Here is a 21,897-nt window from a genome sequence, read left to right as displayed (position 1 = left end):
ATATACTTCATAAAAAACTAATTCAAATATCTAGTTAAAGAAATATGAAATATATTACCATTTACCTCTTGCATTGTCAAAATTTAAATACAAAATAAAACTACTTTATTCGACTGTTTTTGTGTGATTGTTTTGCAAATTATATTATCTTTTAATATTTAAAAAAAATTATAATTTGTTTGCAATAAAAAACTAAATACGATTGTATAAACGATTACTTACCCAATGAGTAGTAATCCATGCAATATTTATGTCGATACGCTTAGGACTTGAATATGAACATTAGTTCATTATCTTGGCGGAGGATTAAGGTTTATTTGTGATGTGGATGGTATTAAGAATAGATTAATAAAAATAAAATAGATTTGTCGTTTAAAATGAAATGATATAAGAATGCAATTATTAATCGGAAAATATCATTTTAACCCAACGAACTTGTCACGTTTTTTTTTTTTTTTTTTTTTTTTTTTTTTTTTTTTTTTTTTTTGTGTGTGTGTGTGTATTAAAGGAATGAAGTATGAGATTACAGTTTTAAAAGGTCCTTATTTAACCTGATACTGGCTAACTAGGTAAAATATGGTAATGTATGTTTGATAAATGAGATTAACACTTGAGATGTTTGATGTAGGCAAAATTATTCTTTCAAACATTTTGTCAGAACACCTTCTATGCATTGCTTATATTTTTTTTCCTAACATGTTTGTTAAATTTCCAAAATATAATGCTTGTGCATCATCCCTGTCTTCATATGTTCAATTCGACAAATAAACTAAAACAAGATGAAATTAAGGAGATTATATGAGTGATGTTGTTGATAGACTCAGTTTCCAATCGTGAACCAGACAAAGAATAAACAAATTGATATTCCATCACTCGTCATTTGTGTATCATCTGAAACGATATGCCATATCCATATAACCAGGGTACTCTCTGCTTGCTCCTTCAAATGAGATGATCAAAGGTTTTAGTGAACCACCACACCAAAACACACACACACACACACCAGATAATGAAATGTTGTCTGATAAAGAAAAAGATTTCTTCTAAAAGGGAATGATTCATGAATACTCAAATAGAATATTACCTTTTTGTGATTCGTTTTTTCCCCTAGTGAGATAAGCAATCTGTAAATATAAATGTTAAAAATTAGAATATGGAATTACGATCGAGCTAGGAAGAGGAAGAAGACGAAAAGAAAAGGCATATTTGCATACCAAAAGCTATATATAGAGTTATTGGGTTGTCTGAAAGGACGCCATCAACAGCAAAATCACCATCGTTAACAAAAGAGAGATACTCTTATATAGGAATGAAACTGTAATTATTGGGAAGTTGCACACCATTTAGGAAATTGGAAGCAAAGCGGTTCTCAAAACACAAAACCATTAATTAATCACATGGTTGTGATGCCTTTATTTCCCCAATATGATTTTTGGTTACTAGATGACATAATCACAAAGCCAAGATGTTTATACCTTTAAAGAGAGCCCTACAATCTTTTTATTTTTGTTTGATTTGGTTTGGCATGATACCTTTTATCAGGGGTCAAGGGGTCAAGGGACCATTTCAATAGGTCACATTATAATTAATTCCTCTAAAATGCAAAAGAAAATAACTGAATGACATTTTAAAACAAACATGACAAGTGCGTTGGGTTAAAATGATATTTTCTCATTATTAATTCCTTTGCAAGTATATCAATATCACAACTTATATATAAGAAATATTTACATTCACACAATTCACCAGAAACTTTAGAAATAATTAAACGACAATATATCATGTTTCAGGATTGATATTATGAAAGTAGATTAAAATATTGATTAGTTGTACAGTTAAATTGCATGGTATGGGTAACATCCATACACCTTACTATGACGTGGAAAGCGTAATAATGGTGTGATAACGGGTGAACACAACTTTAGCCTTCCGTTTTTACACGTTATATTGTTGTCCACGATGACAGTAACGAAGGGCAACGACTAATAATTTTGGCGAGAGGTGTTGTCGTAACCTTCGTTGATGTTTATTTATGCAAATCTTCGTTGAATGATATACACCAACTATATGCAACGCATGAAGAAAGACACGGTTTTCTGGGTATGCTTGAAAACATTGATTGCACACACTGGAAATGGAGAAATTGTCCTGTGGCGTGGAAATGCCAATATGCAAGTGGTCATCATGGAATGCCTTTGTTGGTATTAGAGGATGTTGCTTCCCAAGATTTATAGATTTGATATGATTTTTTGGGGTTACGGGTTTGAACAACGACGTGAATATTCTTGATCAATCACCAATATTCGACGATATTTTGTTAGGAAAGGCATCGGATGGCCCTTTTGACAGTGAACGGAAATGAATATAAGTTTGGATATTACCTTACGAATGAAATATATCTAGTATATTCCACATTCGTGAAGGCGTTTCGACATCCATTGGAACCAAGAGACAAAATTTTCAACAAAATCCAAGGAGTACGTAAGGATGTGAAATATGCTTTTGGAATTCTAAAGTCGAAATAACACATAGTTGAATATGCGACACGACCATATCAGTTAAACATTCTACAAGATATTGTGTATGCATGTATCATAATGCATAACATGGTGGTTGAAGATAAATGAGGAAATATTGCGGAGTATTCGGCTTCGAAGCCCAGATACAAACAATTTCAACCGAGGACATCAAAATATTTATATAGGGTCGTTGATATTCAAGACTCACGTAAACACAGACAACTTCAAAAAGATTTAGCATATTATATATATGATGTAAATGAAGATGAATAATTTAGGGGCAAATATATATATATATATATATATATATATATATATATATATATATATATATATATATATATATATATATATATATATATATATATATTTGTTTTTCTTTGTTGTAATGCTTTTTTTTTAAATATATATTTTTAAATGGTATATTTAATTAAAAAATCAGGTATTATTCAAATAACATGTTTTATTAAATTAGTTTTCTTTTTATAAATATAAAAAATTAAATCGAAAAAAATGATGACATGGAAAATTGAGGGTATTAGAGCATCTCCAATGGATGAGTTATGTTATAGCTTGAAATTATTGCCACCTCATAATTACATTAACTTTAACCACTAAATAAATGGTCTCTCCAATAGTTAACCTTTTCCACTAGCTTTTTCTTTAAATTTAACTAATTTATCCTTATTTATTTAAAATGTTCTATATAACTCTCTCCATTTAGTTAGTTGTTTTTAAACACACAATTTTGTAAACACATTTTTATAATACCTCTAAAAGTTCCTAAGATGTCACAAAATATTTGATAGATAAATTAAATAAAGTGACAAATCAAATTAACTACTAAATAAATAAATAAATTGAAAACTAAAATATAATAAAGGGGTAAATTAAAATATAATTAGAAGATGAGGGGGTAAAATATACAAAAAATTAAACTATATTGACCATTTAATATATATTGAATGATCAATAAAAATAAGTAAAAAAAATAATGTGTTCTAATGGGAATAAATGATCATTTATAAAAAATCAATAAGTTATAAAAAAAACTTTCATTGAAAATGTTCTTATAATATGTTTGTTTATTTCTTCACTTGGTATTACAACACCATGAGGTGACATATCATGTGAGGTGATAAATATTTGGTGTAATAATATCTTTTTGCTAGTTCTCCACACCTACTAATCTTATAAGTCTATGGTTATTATAATAGTTTTATATAAAATGATTTATCATTTATATGGATAATGAAGAAAATAGTGAATTATGTATTTTAATGATATCGAAGTACTTATCATTGACATCAGTGAATTATAACAACTAAAAAGTGTAATTAGTTTTGAAATTAAATGATATTTAAGGTATTATATTCATTGAAAAATATCATACACTTTATTAAATTTCTTGCTTTCAAACCCTCATTAAAAGTTAATGTTTTTTTTTTTTTGAAACGCCACTGCCAATCAAACATAAAACAGCTTAAAAAACAAAATAACAATTACAAGATGTAAAATAAAATGGGAAGCAAATCCAATTTGTCCAATTACATACCAATATGACTATTATATTTAACCCAATTGAAAATAGTTGTGATGAGGTGTCAACCATAAAAATTAATGTTCAGTTAATATTCCAACATATAAATTGTATGAAAAATATACTTTATAACAATATAATAAACATATTATATATAATGATATAAAAAAATGAATTTGAGAAGAATATATGTTATATACTATATGATATAAAAAAATGAATTTGAGAAGAATATATGTTATATACTATATGATACATGTCAAATTAAAACAAATTTATATAATTATCTAAATAAAAATAAAATAATCTCAATAATATATTTAAATTTATAAAGAGTATTAAAAAATCATTTTAAACAGCTAATTTAATTATAAAAAAAGCAATAAAATAAAATAAAATAATATTGAGTTGGTGCACTTTGTTAGAGTGTTCGGTATGGGACCAATGAGAAGCAACGCGTCTGACGTGGCTCGATCGCAACGGCTGCATAACGGGGGAACACCGCCCCCCTGCTCGTTGCAACTCGTTGAAGTGGCATCTCGTTGGCGTTGCGACGGGAAGAAACAGATATTTTTTGACCGTTTGATGCAACGGTTTAAAAAAAAATTAATTATTAAAAAAACCAATTTATTATCCTATAAATACCTCTTATTTTCTTTTAATATTTTCACACTTTCTCTTATCCTCTCTACATACTTTCCATTATCTTCAAAAAAAAATATGGATCCTTTCGACTCGTCCGATGATTCAGATGACGATATTTTCTTTAGGATGATGTATAATTATTACACTACCGACTTGCTACAACCAGACCCAGCCCCGCTACTAACAAGACGTGCGATGTTAAACAGAAATCGCGAGGAAGGATACGAACATCTATATCGCGATTACTTTGCGGATAATTGTGTATACGGGGCGAAGGACTTCAAAAGAAGATTTCCTTTGAGTAGGGATGTGTTATTACGAATCGCCAACGCCTTGGAAAGCCTGTATCATTTCTTTACTTTATTTTTATACAAAATAAATAAAAATGTACTACATGTTTCTTTAATTTTACAACATATGGAATATACTTTTAAACTGTAGTTAATTTATGTTTAGGTACGAATTTTTTCAATTAAGATATGATGCTAGAGGTAGACGCGAGTTTACAACGTTGCAGAAATGTGCTGCGGCCATTCGTTTGATGGCTATGGGGGAGTCACCCGACACCATGGACGACTATATGAGAATGTCCGAAAGAACCGCAAGAGAGAGTTTGTATACATTGTCAAGGGGTGTTGTTGAAACTTTTGGTGACGTGTATTTGCGGAAACCTTCGTTGCATGATTTGCAAGAATTGTATGCGGCACATGAAGAACGCCATGGGTTTCCCAGAATGATCGGAAGCATTGATTGCACACACTGGAAATGAAAAAATTGTCCGGTAGCATGGAAAGGGCAATACGCAAGTGGTCATCACGGATCACCTTCTTTGGTGTCAGAGGCTGTCGCTTCTCAAGATTTATGGATTTGACATGCGTTTTTTGGGGTTGCGGGTTCCAACGACGTCAACGTTCTTGATCAGTCGCCAATATTCGACGATCTTTTGAATGGAAAAGCCCTGGATGCTCCTTTCACGGTGAATGGAAACGAATACAAATATGGGTATTACCTTACAGGTGGAATATATCTTTAGTATTCCACATTCGTGAAGGCATTCCGCCACCCGGTTGAAGAACGAGACCAATTTTTTAAGAGAAGACAAGAAGGAGCACGTAAGGATGTGGAACGTGCTTTTGGGGTGCTGAAGGCGAAGTGGCATATAGTCGAACATGCAGCACGACCATTGGATTTAGAAACTTTACGATATATCATGTATGCGTGTATCATAATGCATAACATGATAGTAGAAGATAAATGGCGAAATATTGCACACTATATCTCAACGGAGCTCAGACACGTTCAGTTTTAACCAGGAACATCAGATTATTTGCATCGCGTTGTTGACATTCAGGACGCAAATAAACACAGACAACTTCGAGAGGACTTGGCGGATCATATCGTCTATGATAACAATAACGATAAGAATAGCGTTGTATTTTTTTTTTTTGAATTTGGATGTTATTTCTTTTCTTTTTTTTTTTTTTTTTTTTTTTTTTTTTTTTTTTTTTGTTTTTTTGGATATTATGTGTAATTTAGTCTTTATGTTAATTTTAATTTTTAGAAAATTTTAATTGTTTTTTTATACTTTTTAAACATTATGTTTTATTTATTTTTAATTTAAAAAATATTTGTCTCAATTTAAAAAAAATCGAAATAAATAAAATAAATTATAAATTGAAAAAAAAGTTGGTGTCATAACAAGATATAACATGTTGCTAATTTTCTCACTTGGTGTTATAACACCATTGATGATGTGGCATGTGATGTGGTACCAAAATGGTGTTGCATCTAGTTGTCCACACCTTATGATCTTATGTTAATATAATAGGTTTAAATAACGTGGGTCCCACTAGCTTTTATAGCCTAGCCAAATTACACCATCTATAAATGCCAATATATAATTACTTATTTTACTCGCTAAAACCTTCAACTACATAAAAACATGAGATCTCTTTCGACCGGTTTGTTTTTCATCTCCCTTATTCTAGTAAGGGTTCATTCATTTTCATGTTCATGTTCATGTAGAGTGCAATTTTATTCAAAATTCTTGAATTTTTCCAATTTTCTGTAACTATTTTTCTGGTTTTTGGTGTTTAGCTAGCAAGTCTCCATGATGCAAGAGAAGACCCTAAAGAATACTGGAGAAGTGTAATGAAAGATGAACCCATACCAAAGGCGATTCAAGATGTTCTTATTCAGGATTCAACTCGATCAAATAATAACAAAGATCGGTTCACAAGGAATTTTGATACAAAACCTAATCTTATAATTTATCACTCTCATGTGATCTACAATCAAAAAGATCATGAGTTAGCTTCTTCTAAGATGAACTAAATCGTTTGTTTAAGAATTCAGTGGTGATATTTCTTTCGTGAATGCAAATAAAGTCTGGGCTAAACATTTTTGGTGTGCTAAAACAAAATATTTATAAATTTATCTTTTATCAACTTAAAATAGATTTGTAATGATTATTTATTTTTTGTGATATTGATTTTGTTGTTTTCGTATTATTTATTGCACCTTCTAGTTTTATAATTAATCTTGCCTTACAAAACGAATGCATTCCTATCATCCTTTGTACATATTACAAAATAAATAATTTAAATTTGACTTTGATTTATGATATGAAAGTTGCGGAAGATAAGTTGGTGTTTAGTCAAACCGGGTTACCATATGCTGGGTTCTTTAATCATCGTGTGAGGAAGACTTTTATAACTCTCATTTCAAAATTTAAGTTAAAACAATGTAGTGCTGTTGGTGCTAATAGGTCACAATCACATGAATTCAACACTACATCAAAGATAAAATTGGAATGCTAGTTTCAAGGCATAATCAAGATTTTGTTTTAGAATAAACAAAATAATTTATAAATATAAATGAGTGGCAAAATTCTTCAAACGATAACAAAATGTAATTATATATGTATTTTAAACTAAGTTAATTAAGTTGCACATGATACTGTTTTATTTCATTAAAATAATTTAAAATGGAGTCTAATCAGAATATGCAACAATTTATTCTCTTCTACTAAATTTCAAAATTTCTAATTCTTTTTATAATTCCTTTTATTTAACAAAAATATATATATTGCGTGCGCGCGCGCGCACACACACACACACACACACACACATATATATATATATATATATATATATATATATATATATATAGGGTTAGGTTCATGTGAGACGGCCTAATTTTGTGAGACCGTGAGACGTATTTTTTTTATTATTTTTTTTATTTTTTTATTTTTTAATATTTTTTTAGTTAATTCAAGTTCCGAAAATAATATTTAAAATTTTTTTTGATTTTTTCCATTTATTTTGCATTTTAAAATTATTTTTAGAATATGTACAGTGTAATATTCTATTTAGAATGTTTCATGTATTTAAAAAAAATAGATTTTTTTAATTTTTTTTAGTTAATTCAAGTTCCGAAAATAATATTTAAAAAAAGAATTTTTAGATTTTTCCATTTATTTTGCATTTTAAAATTATTTTTTAGAATATGTCAGTGTAATATTCTATTTAGAATATTTCACGTATTTTTTTAAAAAAAACGGGATTTTTTTATTTTATTATTTTTTATATTTTTTTACTTAATTCAAGTTACAAAAATAATATTAAAAAAAAAGAATTTTTGGATTTTTTCATTTATTTTGCATTTTAAAATTATTTTTAGATTTGGTCTTACGATCTCACAAAATTAAAATGGTCTCAAATAAACCTAAACATATATATATATATATATATATATATATATATATATATATATATATATATATATATATATATATATATATATATATATAATCTCAAATTTGTGTAGGTGGACCAATGCTCACTCTTGCACCTATATGACTACGCCCTGACTAGTTTAGTTTAAAGAGGTTGTTGTCATTAAGTAATTGTTGGTTCTCTAAGTATAAACACATCAACTTGACGAAATCTTTAGGCAACAGTTTTCCAGGTATTAATTCCATGATTTCATTTTGATATTTTAAGTTGTCCATGACGTGTAGTCGTGGCATCCATCTTTAGGTATGCGCATCATTTAAATCGCCATGATGTGGTCATGCAATGGTCACGCCTTGGTGGCGAGATAAATGCAAAACCTTAGATTTCGAGTTTAATGCCTTATTTAAAAGAACTAACTCCTAGGACTACCTCATTTGACATTCTCCATTCTCTGAAAACGACTCTTATCTAAACCCTAGCCCCCCCCCCCCCCCTTTTTTTTTGTAAAAGAAGATGTTGTAGAAAACCTAATGTAGAAGAAAAATAATTATGTTTGTGTTAACTCTGGGCACAATTCGGCGACCTCAATTGCCTCAGACCGCTATCTACAACGCACAACACACAAATCAAAAATCATTTGCAAAAAACGGAAAAAACCATGAACCTTACTTCACATAAGGAAAATAAATTGGATGCTAATTAAGCCCAAATTGGAAGAATTATGCTGGCTTCGGAGAAAATTAAGAAGGTAAGGCAAAATAGACCTTCCATACCCCACGAATGTTTCTCCCCAACACATGGCCATTTTTTCCTTATACCAAATCTAGTGGGAGCGATGGTTCTCATGAAGCCATGATCACTAAAAATAGCAATCAACATCTCGGAAATAAGATTCTATTGGACAAGAAAGCACAAAGGAGGTGAAACTGCATCAACACATTGCTAAGTTTGTATTGTTGTCGATGCGGTGTGAGGGGAAAGAAAGAGTGGTGGTGCACTAGTCTTTCGTTGGCGGTGGGGGAGAAGCAGAAAAGAAATCGGACGAAGGTTCCAGTCGGAAATGAATTGGAGGTGAAATTGGGGAATATTTGGGGAGAGATAGAACAAAGGACGAAGAAAAGAGGAACAACGAAAGAAGAAGAGAGATAGAGAGCATAGAAAGTGATGAGAGGGTAGTTTGGAAGAGCAGACAATGTTACACGAATGGATTTTTGGGGCAATGGGGGGACAGGTGTACAAAACACGTATCACTTCCTAAAGGAAGCGGTGGATCACACCTGGTAACCCTGGTAGACAACCAACCTGGTGAACAACACGTGTCCACCAACAATGTATATAATGACAGAAAAAGACATAAACCAGAAATGAGACGCAATTAAACATATATAAATTGTAACGTCCCAAAATTCAAGACCAAAATTTTCATTTTTAACTTAATAATTATAAAACCATTTGTCTGAAAACATCATAGAATCAACTTATTTCAAAACCAATGTATCAATAGTCAAAACATGTCATGATAAAACAACATCAGAGTATAACTCCCAAAGATCTCATGTGCAAAATCATGGTGTGATGCCCTGCAATCATGCCGACTCCTTTCCTTTTGAAGAAGAAGTACCTGGAACCTAAAACTGAAAACCGTAAGCATAACGCTTAGTGAGTTCCCCCCTCATACTACATAATCACATACTTCCAAGCATATCTGGGTGCCCGACCTATCCTGTCAGGCATATTTGGGTGCCCAACCTACCCTGTTAAGCATATTTGGGTGCTCGACTTACCCTGCTAGGCATATCTGGGTGGCTGACCTGTCCTCTGGTTTATTTTAACCGGTTCCGAAGACTACTTCACCCTTCTTACCACTATCACATAATATCATAACATACTAGCACATAAAGCATAACATATAGTGGCATCCCAAACATTTATTACAAAGATGATCATCTCTACTGTAATCAACTACTAGTAAGTCGACATTGGTGCCTTCGACCCACTTATACTGGAAGGTAACTCACCTTAAATGCTTTAAAGTAGCTGAATGGTCTTGGCTCTGAAATCAACCACACTCAAACTCCTACACATAAAATGTTCCCTTTAATTACCCTTTTTATACTCATAACCCCTTAAGGGGTCAACTTTGGTCAAAGTCAAAGTCAAAGTCAACACCCTGGTCAAAGTCAACATTCTAGGGTGACTTAACTCGTCGAGTTGGCCCATCAACTCGCCGAGTTCCATAAATCATAAAACCCTGAAATCGCGGTCCAACTCATCAAGTTTATCCTATTAACATAATCAAGACTTTCCAACTGTAACATCCCATTTTTCAAGTAGCTTCAAATTCATCCTTCAGATTTTAATTATGTCATTTTTGCCCTTGGCTAGAAGGAAGTGGCAAGAAAGGACCATGCAAGGAAAAAAGGTGGTAGCTGGGTGAGTACGCCCGACGTAGAAGGTTAAATGGTCGCGGGTGTTGGAGGCGTACGCCCAACGACACTAAAACCTAATTTTAGGGTCAAGAACTATATAAAGAACACGAGGACTTGAACCCTAGCCCCTTATTAGCCTCCCCAACCTCAGAAAAACCCTAGAATGTCTCATCCCTTCATATGTAACACCCCGTTTATTTAAATATATTAATAAATATAATTCTCGGACTAATTTGTGAAGAATTTTGATAGTGGCGGATGTTTAGTAAATTATGGAGTTGTTTTGAGAATAATTTTAGAAGCAAGGGTATGTATGGTAATTATTGGGTTAATATTGAGAAGATTTTATGAGCCAGGGGGCTAAAGTGTAAGTTTTGGGCTTGTTTTGAAAGGAATTTAAGAGGGCGGGGTCGAATTGGTAAATTATGGATAGGTTGAAAATAAATATGGAAGTGAGGGGCCAATTGTGTCATTATGGAAATATGTTTGGGAGGTGTCGGGTATTTAAGGCATATGAAACCCTAACCTTAGGGACGATTCCAGTCGTAATCTTCACCCATCCCTCTCCGGCGCCGCACTTCCTCTCATGTCTCCCCACTGCCACCGCCTACATCTCTTTTGTCCATTCTCCGACCATCATGTGCTGTCGAGCAGCCTCCAGGCACTGCTGTTTCACCGGTCGTCATCAGCAAAAGCGTTGCCGAACCCCCACTTGCCGCCTCGCAATCTTTGCTATTGAAGACGAGGACGGAGCACCTCCTGCCGCCGTTTTTTTCGCTCACGCATCCACCACCCCTTTCGCCCATTCATCGTTGATTCGTTCGAAGTTGTGGTCGCCGTCTGTCTCCGCTCAGATTGGTCGCCAAGGGTGATGCCAACCACTGGACTGCTGCTGCCGTTTCTGCCTTTTTCCGCCGCCACCAACCACCGTGGGAGGTGGTTGTGGGTGTAGTTTTGGGTGTGTATTTAGGTGTTATTGTTGTTTTGATAGTTAAGAGATTGTATGTGTGTTTGTTTAGCCGGAGATCGAGAAAATACCCACCATGGCCGCCGACCATGGTGGTTGTTGCCCTGAAACCACTTTCAGCCACCAGAAGCCACCGTGAGGTGGTGCCTGCCTCCTTGTACCACCAACAGCCACCCTAGTGACTAGGGTGGTTGTGTGTGTGTTAGTTAGTTAGTTAGTTAGTTAGTGTGTGTGTGTATAAAGCATTGTAATTGTAATTTCCAAAAGATTAATGAAAAGAAATGGAAAACCACCACCTTAGGGTGGTGGCCGCCGCCTTGAGCCACCATTGACCACCACTACCCGAGGTGGTAGTGGGTGGTGTCCTGCTAGCAAACCCTAATGGGCGTAGAGATTGGTTTTGGGCCTATTGGGCCATGTTTGGGTGAAAAACCCTAATTATGAGTATTTGGGCCTTGGACTTATTTGGACCCACTTGTGGGCTATTGCGATTGGATTGTGAATTATGCCCAAATTATTCCATGCCATTTATCTAGTAGAGTAAAGGAATTAATGGATCAAGTCCTTAATGGGCTAATTGAGAAAATCCTAATATTTAAAAATTTATCGGACACACACACGAGAATTATTTAATAAGTGAAATATTAAAATATTAAATAATAATCATTGGTAGAAATTAATCTAAGCAATAATGTACTTAATGGATTAAGTCCTTAGTGGGTTAAGCCCTAATGGGTTAAGTGAGAAACACTTAACCCTAACTGTCATTTTATGTGAAACCCTAATGTCAATGGACCTTGAGTTGGGCTTTTCAATTGGGTAATTGGTAATTAGGCCAATAATGGGCCATCCAAGAATGATTATGGACTAGAATATTTAGTTGGGCTTTAAGGTAAGGCCCTAATGAAGGATTGGGCCCAATTTGGAAATTGGGCCATAGATGAGCCATAGCTTGGGCCTAGAGAGTTGTATGATATTAGGCCCTTAGAATGGGACATGTTGGATTGGACTGGACAATTGGGCCTTAAGGGAAGACCATGTAGAGGTTTGGGCCCAATTTAGAAAATTGGGCCATATGTTGAGGTTTGATCCCTAGTTGACTTTGGGCATATGGATTGGACCTTGGGGTAGGTTAAGCCAAGCTTGGGGTAATGTAGTAATTATCCAAAGTATGTAATTATAGTTATGTAGTGGAACCCAATTATTAATTGGGTGTCATTTTGATGTTGACAGATTGGGAATCTGTCTTGTAGCAGCTGGGGTCGAGTCTGCGGGACTTCAGCAGTGTGGGATTGAGTCTGCGGGACTTCAGCAGTGTGAGGTGAGTTTCCTTCCAGTAGGAATGGGTCTAAGGCCACAATGCCAACCCGTTTAGCTAGTAGTAGTTTCCGGATTTCGGTCCGATGCAGTTTTTAGTATGTTTGATGCCTTCGTGGCTCAGACAGGATGTATTTGTTTTTTGTTCCGGGCTACAGCCCAATGCAGTATGCAGTTTATCAGTTCGTGCTAGTTGATATGTTTATGCCATGCTATGTTATGCTCAGTTTCCGGACTTCGGTCCGATGCAGTTAGTTCCGGACTTCGGTCCGATGTAGGGGACAAGGTCCCAGTCAGTTCCGGACTTCGGTCCGATGCAGTTTCCAGACTTCTGTCCGATGCAGAGGGCAAGGCCGTGGTTAGTTCCGGACTTCGATCCGATGCAGTTTCTGGACTTCGGTCCGATTCGGTGGGCAAAGCCCAGTATGTGTTTATATGTTTTTGTATGGTATGTGGTAGTTTGGGGGAGCTCACTAAGCTTCGTGCTTACAATTTCAGTTTTTGGTTTCAGGTACTCAGTTTTCAAAAGAGGAGCTCGGGAAGATTGCAGTGCACACACCATTTGTTCAGTCTGGGATGTTTATACTCTGATATTTTGACAACTGTTACGATATCTTGAGATACCCTATTTATGATTTTTATATGATGTTTGATGACTATGGTTTTATTATTAAATTAAAACGAACTTTTTAAACTGTATTTTTAGGATGTTACATCATTCTTGTGTGATTTTAATCTTGAGAAGCCCATCTTGGTGATTTTTAAGCTTGGAAGAGGAAAGAAGAAATTGGCAAGGAAGGACTTAGAGAAGTTTGAGCTCATATATATATATATATATATATATATATATATATATATATATATATATATATATATATATATATATATATATATATATATATATATATATATATATATATATATATATATATATATGGAAGATTTCAAATGAATACTATAGAAAATAGTGTTGTTCACTTTATATATTTATAAACATTTATTTTAATTTATATTATTAATGATTAAAATATGTATTATTATCTATTTATCTTTTAAATAATGTTCAATCCATACAATCTAAACTTAAAAAACATTAATATTTTTTTTTATATGGAAATAATATTTGAAACTGGATCTTTATTCTAAAAATTTCTTTAACTCCGTCTGGAAAAGAATATTTCAACTTTTAATGAAGACAATTTCAATTGGTCTTATGTTTTGTAATGAAAATTAACAAGAGTCAAGAACAATGATTATCAAATGTTGGTTTGTTTCTTAGAGATTCTTTTTTCACACTCCTACAGTTGTATGTTGTTTTATCTAGAGTTCAAAAGTAAAAAATTATTAAAAATTGTTAATTTTAGATAAGGATCGTGGACTTACAAATAGAAATTTAAATGTTTATTATCCATTTTTTCAAGCTTGATACTACAATTACCCACTTTGTACCTAACATTAACAGTCCACCGATGTAAGATATAGGGACTCAAAAGTGTTTCGACATTCCTCTTCTTCATCACATATAGTCTATTGTTCCATAAAATCCTATGTCTGATACTTTGCACAACAACATGCGACATACATCTGTTGTCTGATCCAAGGAACAAAGGCTAACAATTCGCTAATATGTTTTTATAAACATTCAATTACCCAACTAAATATTTGATTTCTTTTGTACTTTTGCTTAAAGTATCAGGAGTGAAATTGTTATCAACTTATGTTCATTCTTTTATGAAAAGATAAAAAACCTTTCTAGTATAACACTTGCTCACTTTGGTTCGATTAATGCACAAAACGAAGAACCGACCTTGAGTTCATAGACATAAAGTCTTTATTTTCTTTGGCGACCCTTCGTGACCCCACTACTTTGTCATATTGCAATACAAATCATTCAATATGATTTTTGAATTAACGAACCCATAAAAACTGAATGAATACTCTCAGTGCGTTCACTTGCTGTCATACCAACCACGAAAATGTCATTCAATATAACTTTATCCCAATGTATCGTTTGGTTATACATTTCATTTATCCAACAATGACTTTCCAGTTAATACTTACCCCATATAATTTCCCACTAGGTCTCAAAATATTCTACTTTGGCACTCTTTACCCATTCTCTATATGATTTTTGGAAATCACTATAAAATGCAACAAATGGTCGAAGGTGTTCCAACTCATGTTTTTTAATATGCCATGCACAAAAACGATGCCTAGTGTTTGGAAACATTTTCTTTGATGACTCACCATAATAAAGGGAGCAAATGACATCTTGAATTTGTTTGTTATATATGTGACATCAAACATAACTATGAATTTAATATAAGTGTCTCTTGCTCTTCATCAACCCAAAAAATATTTCTAGGATACCCGTTAAATGCCCATACAACTCATTTCTTCTATAGAGTTTTTGTTGTTGAGATAAGACATTAGCATATTGCTATAAATTCAGTTTCATTTGAAATTTTCATTGTATTAATAGCCATTTTATTATGACATTAATGCTTCAAACCTGACCAAGTTCCACCATAAGAGATTTACACTCCATTGAAATATAGAACTTCCCATGAGATGCTTCGGTACCTTCCTTCGTTGGTGTAATGCTCAATTTGTGATTGTGTATGTCATTAAACTTGTCTACAAATCATTTCATTTCTTTATGTTTTGAAATGCGAAGCATTGGTTTGCATCCGGTTCTTACATATGTATAACGTTTTTTCTCATCTTCACTTAGTAGATGGCCGTGGGACGATGACCCCTTCTTGTTCTCGCCCAACTGCTTTTCTTTTTCTTCTTTTTTGAGAATCGTAGACTAAAGAAGAAGGCTCCTAATCATCGAAACGTAGGGAAAAATCCTCAAGTAAGAGAACTTCACTAGTTTCAAGGTAGATTGACACAAGTCACACAACCAATCTAGTTTTGATAAACCTATTGTCGAATTACTTGTTAAGTAGCTACTAATTCCGCAATTAAATAACATTATCGAATTTTGATCTACCTGCAGCCAATTCACTCATTAAATAGCTGCTAATTTTGTAATTAAAAAACTTTTAATCGAATTTTGGTAGAAGAAGAATTATGGGAGAAGAACGGAAGGTCGGAAGCAATCGTTTAAGAATGGAATAGGATCAATTTTGTTTTCAGTTAACAGAAACCAACGAAAATAGAGGAAGAAGGCGAGGATGTAGAAGGAACGAATCAAAGCGTGATCAGGTTTATAGTTTATTTTCCTCAAAATGACATCACGCAAAGAGTTCCACACCTATGCTTGTATATATAACCACATATTCCCTTTTTCCATATATAAATAACATGATTTTCTAATCACTTACAATATGTTTTTATCTCTAAGGTTTTCTAGAACGTATATAGTTTACATGGTGTCATCCTGCTTCTTGTTTCCAGTTTTTAAATTCCACATGCTTTTTCTTGTTTTAAAGTTTAAACTAATTACTGATCTTCATTCTTAACTCTTAAGGTTTTGCCATCTAAGATTTTGTTGATAATATATGAATGACTAATTCTATTGTGACATATTTAAAAGGAGCAAAATGAAATGACGTGGACAAGTGGATTAATAACATCCAGGCAAGGTTACGTGGGTTGTAAATGGATTAATTTAAATGGTAACCATCATGTAAAGTTTACGTGAAAACGATAATAAGAAAAAAAAAAAAAAAAGTACGGAAAAGAAAAACAGAAATCTAGGAGGCTTAGTTGTAGGAGGTATATGAGGATGGAAACAAGTCGGCCGTTTTCTTTATTCAACAGGCGCCATGCAACATTTTTTTCCCCTTCTTCCTTTCAGAATCCTTACTACCGGAATATTTTTCTCCCCCACTGCAAAACAATAACACCTTAAAACCTTATAAACCAAAAACATCAAATATTTCCATCAAGATTTAAACTTTTCATCGTATATATTCCCTTTTCTATCAAAATCATATGCATAAGTCTTGAAGATTGATATATCAAGCCTTCATTTTCCTCGTATCGATATGTCGTTTTCTTTTATGATCACGGTTGCATTTAGGAGGAGCCGTGCGGATTTCTCTACCAATTGAGGGTAAACCAAGATTCCAAACACGCTGATTTCAAAATGCCCTCTGACTACGATTATTCTGACAACAACAACAACAATAACAACAACAACAACAACAACAACGACAACAACAACAACAACAACGACGATAACAACAACAACAGCAACGACAATAACAACAACAACGACAACAACGATAATAACAACAACAACGGCAACAACGATAACAACAACAACAACGATAATAACAACAACAACAACAACGATAACGATAATAATAACAACAACAACAACAACAACAACGGCAACAACAACGACAACAAAAACGGCAATAACAACAACGACAATAATAACAACAGGAATCGTAAATCTCCACCACCGCCGCCACCGCCACCACCACCGCCTCCTCCACCACCACCATGGACACCACCACCGCCGCTGCCACCCTCACGTCCAAAGTTCGCTCCTCTACATCATCATTCTAATTCCGATGTTAATGACAGCGGTAACGACATACTGATTGTGGTAGGAGCAGTACTAGCGGCAGGATTATTGTTTTTCCTCATGATATTATGTGTTATGGCATGTCTCAAGAAACGAAAGAGAAGCCGGCGTGACGAGATGTATTATTATAAAGACAATGGTCAACAAACAGGTATTAACTTACCAATATAAGTATTATTGAATTCGTTTCAAATTATGATTTAAGGCAGACTCTCTACAGACTAGTCTACCCTCACGTGGAGGTAATTAATTAAGTATAATAATGTGTTAACTTTGTGATTGCATGCAGATAATAATAATTATCAAAGCTCTCAAAAAAACACTTTGAACCAGTCTCAACCACCAAACGACATTCATTTAAAGATGCCACCACCACCGGGCAGTGGTCCGGTGAGTTCTGAGTACGATTGGATAGCGGTGCCACCACCTCCACCACCACCGATGTCAGGTAACACTGAATTCAGCTCAGCCACTTTCTCCGGGCCCTACCAAGCCCCGTTGCCACCTCCACACCCGGGTGTAGTCCTTGGTTTCAATAAGAGCACTTTTACATACGATGAGCTGGTGGAAGCCACTCGAGGGTTCAATAGGTCTTTGCTTTTAGGGGAAGGTGGGTTTGGGTATGTTCATAAAGGAGTTTTACCAAGTGGAAAAGAGATAGCTATCAAGAGCCTTAAATCCACTAGCGGACAAGGGGAACGGGAGTTTCAGGCGGAGGTGGAGATCATTAGTCGTGTGCATCATCGTTACCTTGTATCTCTTGTTGGATATTGTATTGCTGGACCACGAAGGTTGTTGGTTTATGAATATATACCCAACAATAGTCTTGACTATCACCTTTACGGTATGATTTGTTGCCCATTTTAATGTCAAACCAAAGAAATACCAAATTACTTTCATTAGTTTGTTCATTACATCATCCTACTTTCATTTCTCTATGTTATATATTGTATTGCATTTTGAAAAATCGATCAAGTCATCTAAATACAAAGTAATTTTCACTGCTATCAATCACTAGATTTTCGAAAGTATAATGTCTGGTAAGAAGGATAATGAAAGTACAATACTATAATTTGATACAACTTTTTCAAAGTACAATTTCTTAACAAGAAAAAAGATATTGAAACAATATAATTGAGTTGATTTTTCAAATTACAATGTCTTAAAATAGGATGACCTAATACACTAATAAATTAAAGTTACTTGCTATTTCTTGCATTTAGGCCTTTTAGTTGATATATACCACTAATAAGTTGCAATGTTTTATTCATAGGACAAGGTGCCCCAATTATGAATTCCTCAACAAGGTTAAAAATTGCATTGGGGGCAGCCAAAGGTTTTGCTTATCTTCATGAAGATTGTAAGCAACCCTAACCCTCCTATTTTCCTCACTTGTGTGTACGTGTGTATATAAACACACACACATACACATACATACACAGATTCATATATGCATATATATAAACAATGGTCTAAGTATTATGATATGTAGGCCAGCCACGCATCATCCATAGAGACATTAAGGCAGCAAATATACTCCTTGATGAGCACTATGAGGCCAAGGTAGTAATCTTTCTACATAACCCTACAAAAAAGAAAGAAAAACTCACTCTCAATGAAGCTAAAGATACACTTTCATGGATCAGGTAGCAGATTTTGGACTCGCAAAGCTTTCATCAGACACTAACACTCACGTGTCAACACGCGTTATGGGAACATTTGGGTATGTAACCATTATCACCATTTCATACTTGATAATCAAGATTCTACTACCATATATGGTCTATCTTCACATTAATAAAAGTAATAATGATATATGTGAATGAAGGTACTTAGCACCCGAGTATGCATCCAGTGGTAAGCTTACAGAGAAGTCTGACGTGTTTTCCTTTGGAGTTGTGTTGTTGGAACTGATTACTGGTAGACGACCCTCAGAGGCAAATGTTGATGATGATGGCTTAATCGATTGGGTAATAATATTAGTACGCTATATTTTTATTTTCTTAATTCCAAATATTTTTATTAAAAAAATCATATATACACAGTGTAGGCCTATATTAACACAAGCAACCGAGGGTGGAAGCTACGAAGAGATAGTGGACCCACGTTTGGAAAATAAGTTTGACCGAGATGAGATGTATCGGATGGTGGTGTGTGCATCAGCTTGTCTTCGGTATTCTGCAAGAAGACGCCCTAAAATGAGTCAGGTATATATGTTACATGTACATACACTGTTAGATCAGAGCCCTATGTGTAACATAAGAATCATCAACAGGTTGTGCGTGCATTAGAAGGTGATGCATCATTGGATGACCTAAACGAGGGAGGCAAAAGTGGAATGTCAAGTGCAGGGGGTTCAGAAGTCGATTTGTACAAGAAATATTCAACCACAGGTCAAGAATCCTAAACTGAGGTTACAAAATGAATCAAAGCAGAAGGAGAAAAGGGGAATGAGTAAAATCAAAGAATATGCAATAGTAAAATTGAGGAGGCTAAATGCAGAATTTGTAGAGCGACTGACAAACTTATCTCTCATTATATATGTATCTCTCGCGAATAGACATACACTCAACACGATGTACATGATGTTGTTGTGAGAACTAGCATGGTTTTCTTTCCGGCATTAGATCAAACAGGTGGTGGGTCTCCTCGTGTGTTGGGTTAGTTGAATGATTTGCTTTGAGTGTTTTAAGATCAATCAGATTTCAAAGTCTTTCATCGAATTTCTACCATTTTTGAAGAACATATACATAATCAACAATACAAAAAATCATGTGCAGAATGATTCAGTTATGGTTGTTCAATTGACTCAGATTTTAATTATACAATCGACACATATTACAAGTGATCGTAACCCGCAGGCAGGGAAAGGTATTTAGAGCAAAAAGTTCCATTGCCGGGAATCGAACCCGGGTCTCCTGGGTGAAAGCCAGATATCCTAACCGCTGGACGACAATGGATTGTTGATTTGTTATTTGCTCAAATCTTTTATCTTGTATTACACAAGTTATATTTAATTTCTAAAACGTCCAAATGATTTTTTTAATTTCTTTACCAAACATAATAGATAATAAAAACACTAATTTGCTAAATTTTAATCTTCATCAAATGTTGTTTCAAATATCAACAAAATATACCATCACTCTAAAAACAAACAAATTGCATAACCTAAAAAATAATGGATTTTTCGGCTTTGTTTACCCCTATTATTATTATTATTATTTATTTATTTATTTATTTATTTTTTAATTTTGAACAAAACACCAAATGTGGTTTTTACCAGAACATAAACCTTAGTTTGGGTTAAACATCTTTTTTGATCCACCAATAATTCAATTAAGAATTAAAATTTATATACAAAACAATTTGGTTTGCATTTGTATTGATTTTATACCAATGCATAATCTTCTCTAATCACCGCAATCATTCTAAAATTTAAAGTATTGATTTCTAGTTTGAAATTTTGCGATTTAGATTACAGAAAATTTAAAAAAACTTCGAAATCAATGCAAGAATATTACGGAGTTTAAACAAGCTATGAAGAATTATGCCTCCAGTTGAGAATTATATATTTAGTTGGGATAATGCCATTAAAAATAACCACTTTTCATTGTTGTTTCACCTAAGCCACTTGAACTTTTCTTTAACATGTTTAAGCTATCCAACAACCGATACAAAAACGTGAAATAATATAGGAAAATTGAGTAATCTAACCTGTATAAATGTAACTATATAAATGAGTATATAAATAATAATAAGGGGAAATAACACATTAGCCCCACTATGTATAATGACTTTACCCAATTGGTTCCTAAAGTTATTTTCGAACCATTTGAGGGAACAAAGTGCTTTTTGTCGGATCGAATTAGTGACAAGTTGAAGGGTAACCATTTTTTTCCCTTAAAAAATGTGTTGGCTTTCATAAGTCTACAATTTTCTTATCTTCATGTAAAAAACATAAATCTTAGTTTCTTCACCCAAATATTACATACTACCCTTCAAAGCACCACCATGGAGGGCCGGCCCATGGCATCATTTTGGAATGGGGCATCAATTTAGGACTAGTTGTTATGGGCATTTAATTTAATTTTTTGGCTCAAAACGCAACCTGAAAAGAAGAAAGCGACGAATCAAAAAAATGAAAACACGGAGGGGCGACAAACGCCGATGGCGGCAACAGAGACAACAAACGCCGAT

General features: G+C 33.7%; 2 protein-coding genes, 1 long non-coding RNA gene and 1 other non-coding gene across 4 annotated transcripts; 2 read left to right on the top strand and 2 right to left on the bottom strand.

Annotated features, from left to right (window-relative positions):
• Positions 1–649: 649 nt before the first annotated feature.
• LOC145018496 (uncharacterized) lies at positions 650–1,429 on the bottom strand. The gene is made up of 3 exons (XR_013667037.1): positions 1,215–1,429; positions 1,085–1,124; positions 650–940 (listed from the first exon to the last, which is right to left on the bottom strand). It is a non-coding gene; the product is annotated as an uncharacterized LOC145018496 (long non-coding RNA).
• A 5,204-nt stretch (positions 1,430–6,633) lies between these two features.
• LOC145018733 (uncharacterized) lies at positions 6,634–7,125 on the top strand. The gene is made up of 2 exons (XM_078976588.1): positions 6,634–6,691; positions 6,802–7,125. The coding sequence occupies exons 1-2, from the start codon at positions 6,647–6,649 to the stop codon at positions 7,036–7,038; spliced, it is 282 nt and encodes a 93-aa protein (XP_078832714.1). The 5' UTR covers positions 6,634–6,646; the 3' UTR covers positions 7,039–7,125.
• A 9,842-nt stretch (positions 7,126–16,967) lies between these two features.
• PERK6 (Protein kinase superfamily protein) lies at positions 16,968–20,471 on the top strand. The gene is made up of 8 exons (XM_078974137.1): positions 16,968–17,851; positions 17,990–18,544; positions 18,974–19,060; positions 19,193–19,263; positions 19,347–19,423; positions 19,529–19,670; positions 19,746–19,907; positions 19,976–20,471. Exons 1-8 carry the CDS (start codon positions 17,254–17,256, stop codon positions 20,105–20,107), a joined length of 1,824 nt encoding a protein of 607 aa, XP_078830263.1. The 5' UTR covers positions 16,968–17,253; the 3' UTR covers positions 20,108–20,471.
• Positions 20,472–20,588: 117 nt separating this feature from the next.
• On the bottom strand, positions 20,589–20,660 carry TRNAE-UUC (transfer RNA glutamic acid (anticodon UUC)). Its single transcript has one exon. It is a non-coding gene; the product is annotated as a tRNA-Glu (tRNA).
• Between the last annotated feature and the right edge of the window lie 1,237 nt (positions 20,661–21,897).

This window comes from Lactuca saligna, chromosome 9 (genome assembly GCF_052625555.1).
Source record: "Lactuca saligna cultivar CGN05327 chromosome 9, ASM5262555v1, whole genome shotgun sequence".
NCBI lineage: Eukaryota > Viridiplantae > Streptophyta > Magnoliopsida > Asterales > Asteraceae > Lactuca > Lactuca saligna.
This window is presented reverse-complemented; position numbering and strand designations above follow the sequence as displayed.

Bases quoted from the DNA above. Each gene is read 5' to 3' on its own strand.
- LOC145018733 (XM_078976588.1), top strand. From the start codon at position 6,647: ATGAGATCTCTTTCGACCGGTTTGTTTTTCATCTCCCTTATTCTA. The intron at 6,692-6,801 runs GTAAGGGTTCAT...TTTGGTGTTTAG, and splicing joins TTTTCATCTCCCTTATTCTA to CTAGCAAGTCTCCATGATGC.
- PERK6 (XM_078974137.1), top strand. From the start codon at position 17,254: ATGCCCTCTGACTACGATTATTCTGACAACAACAACAACAATAACAAC. The intron at 18,545-18,973 runs GTATGATTTGTT...TTTTATTCATAG, and splicing joins TCTTGACTATCACCTTTACG to GACAAGGTGCCCCAATTATG. The intron at 19,061-19,192 runs GTAAGCAACCCT...TATGATATGTAG, and splicing joins TGCTTATCTTCATGAAGATT to GCCAGCCACGCATCATCCAT.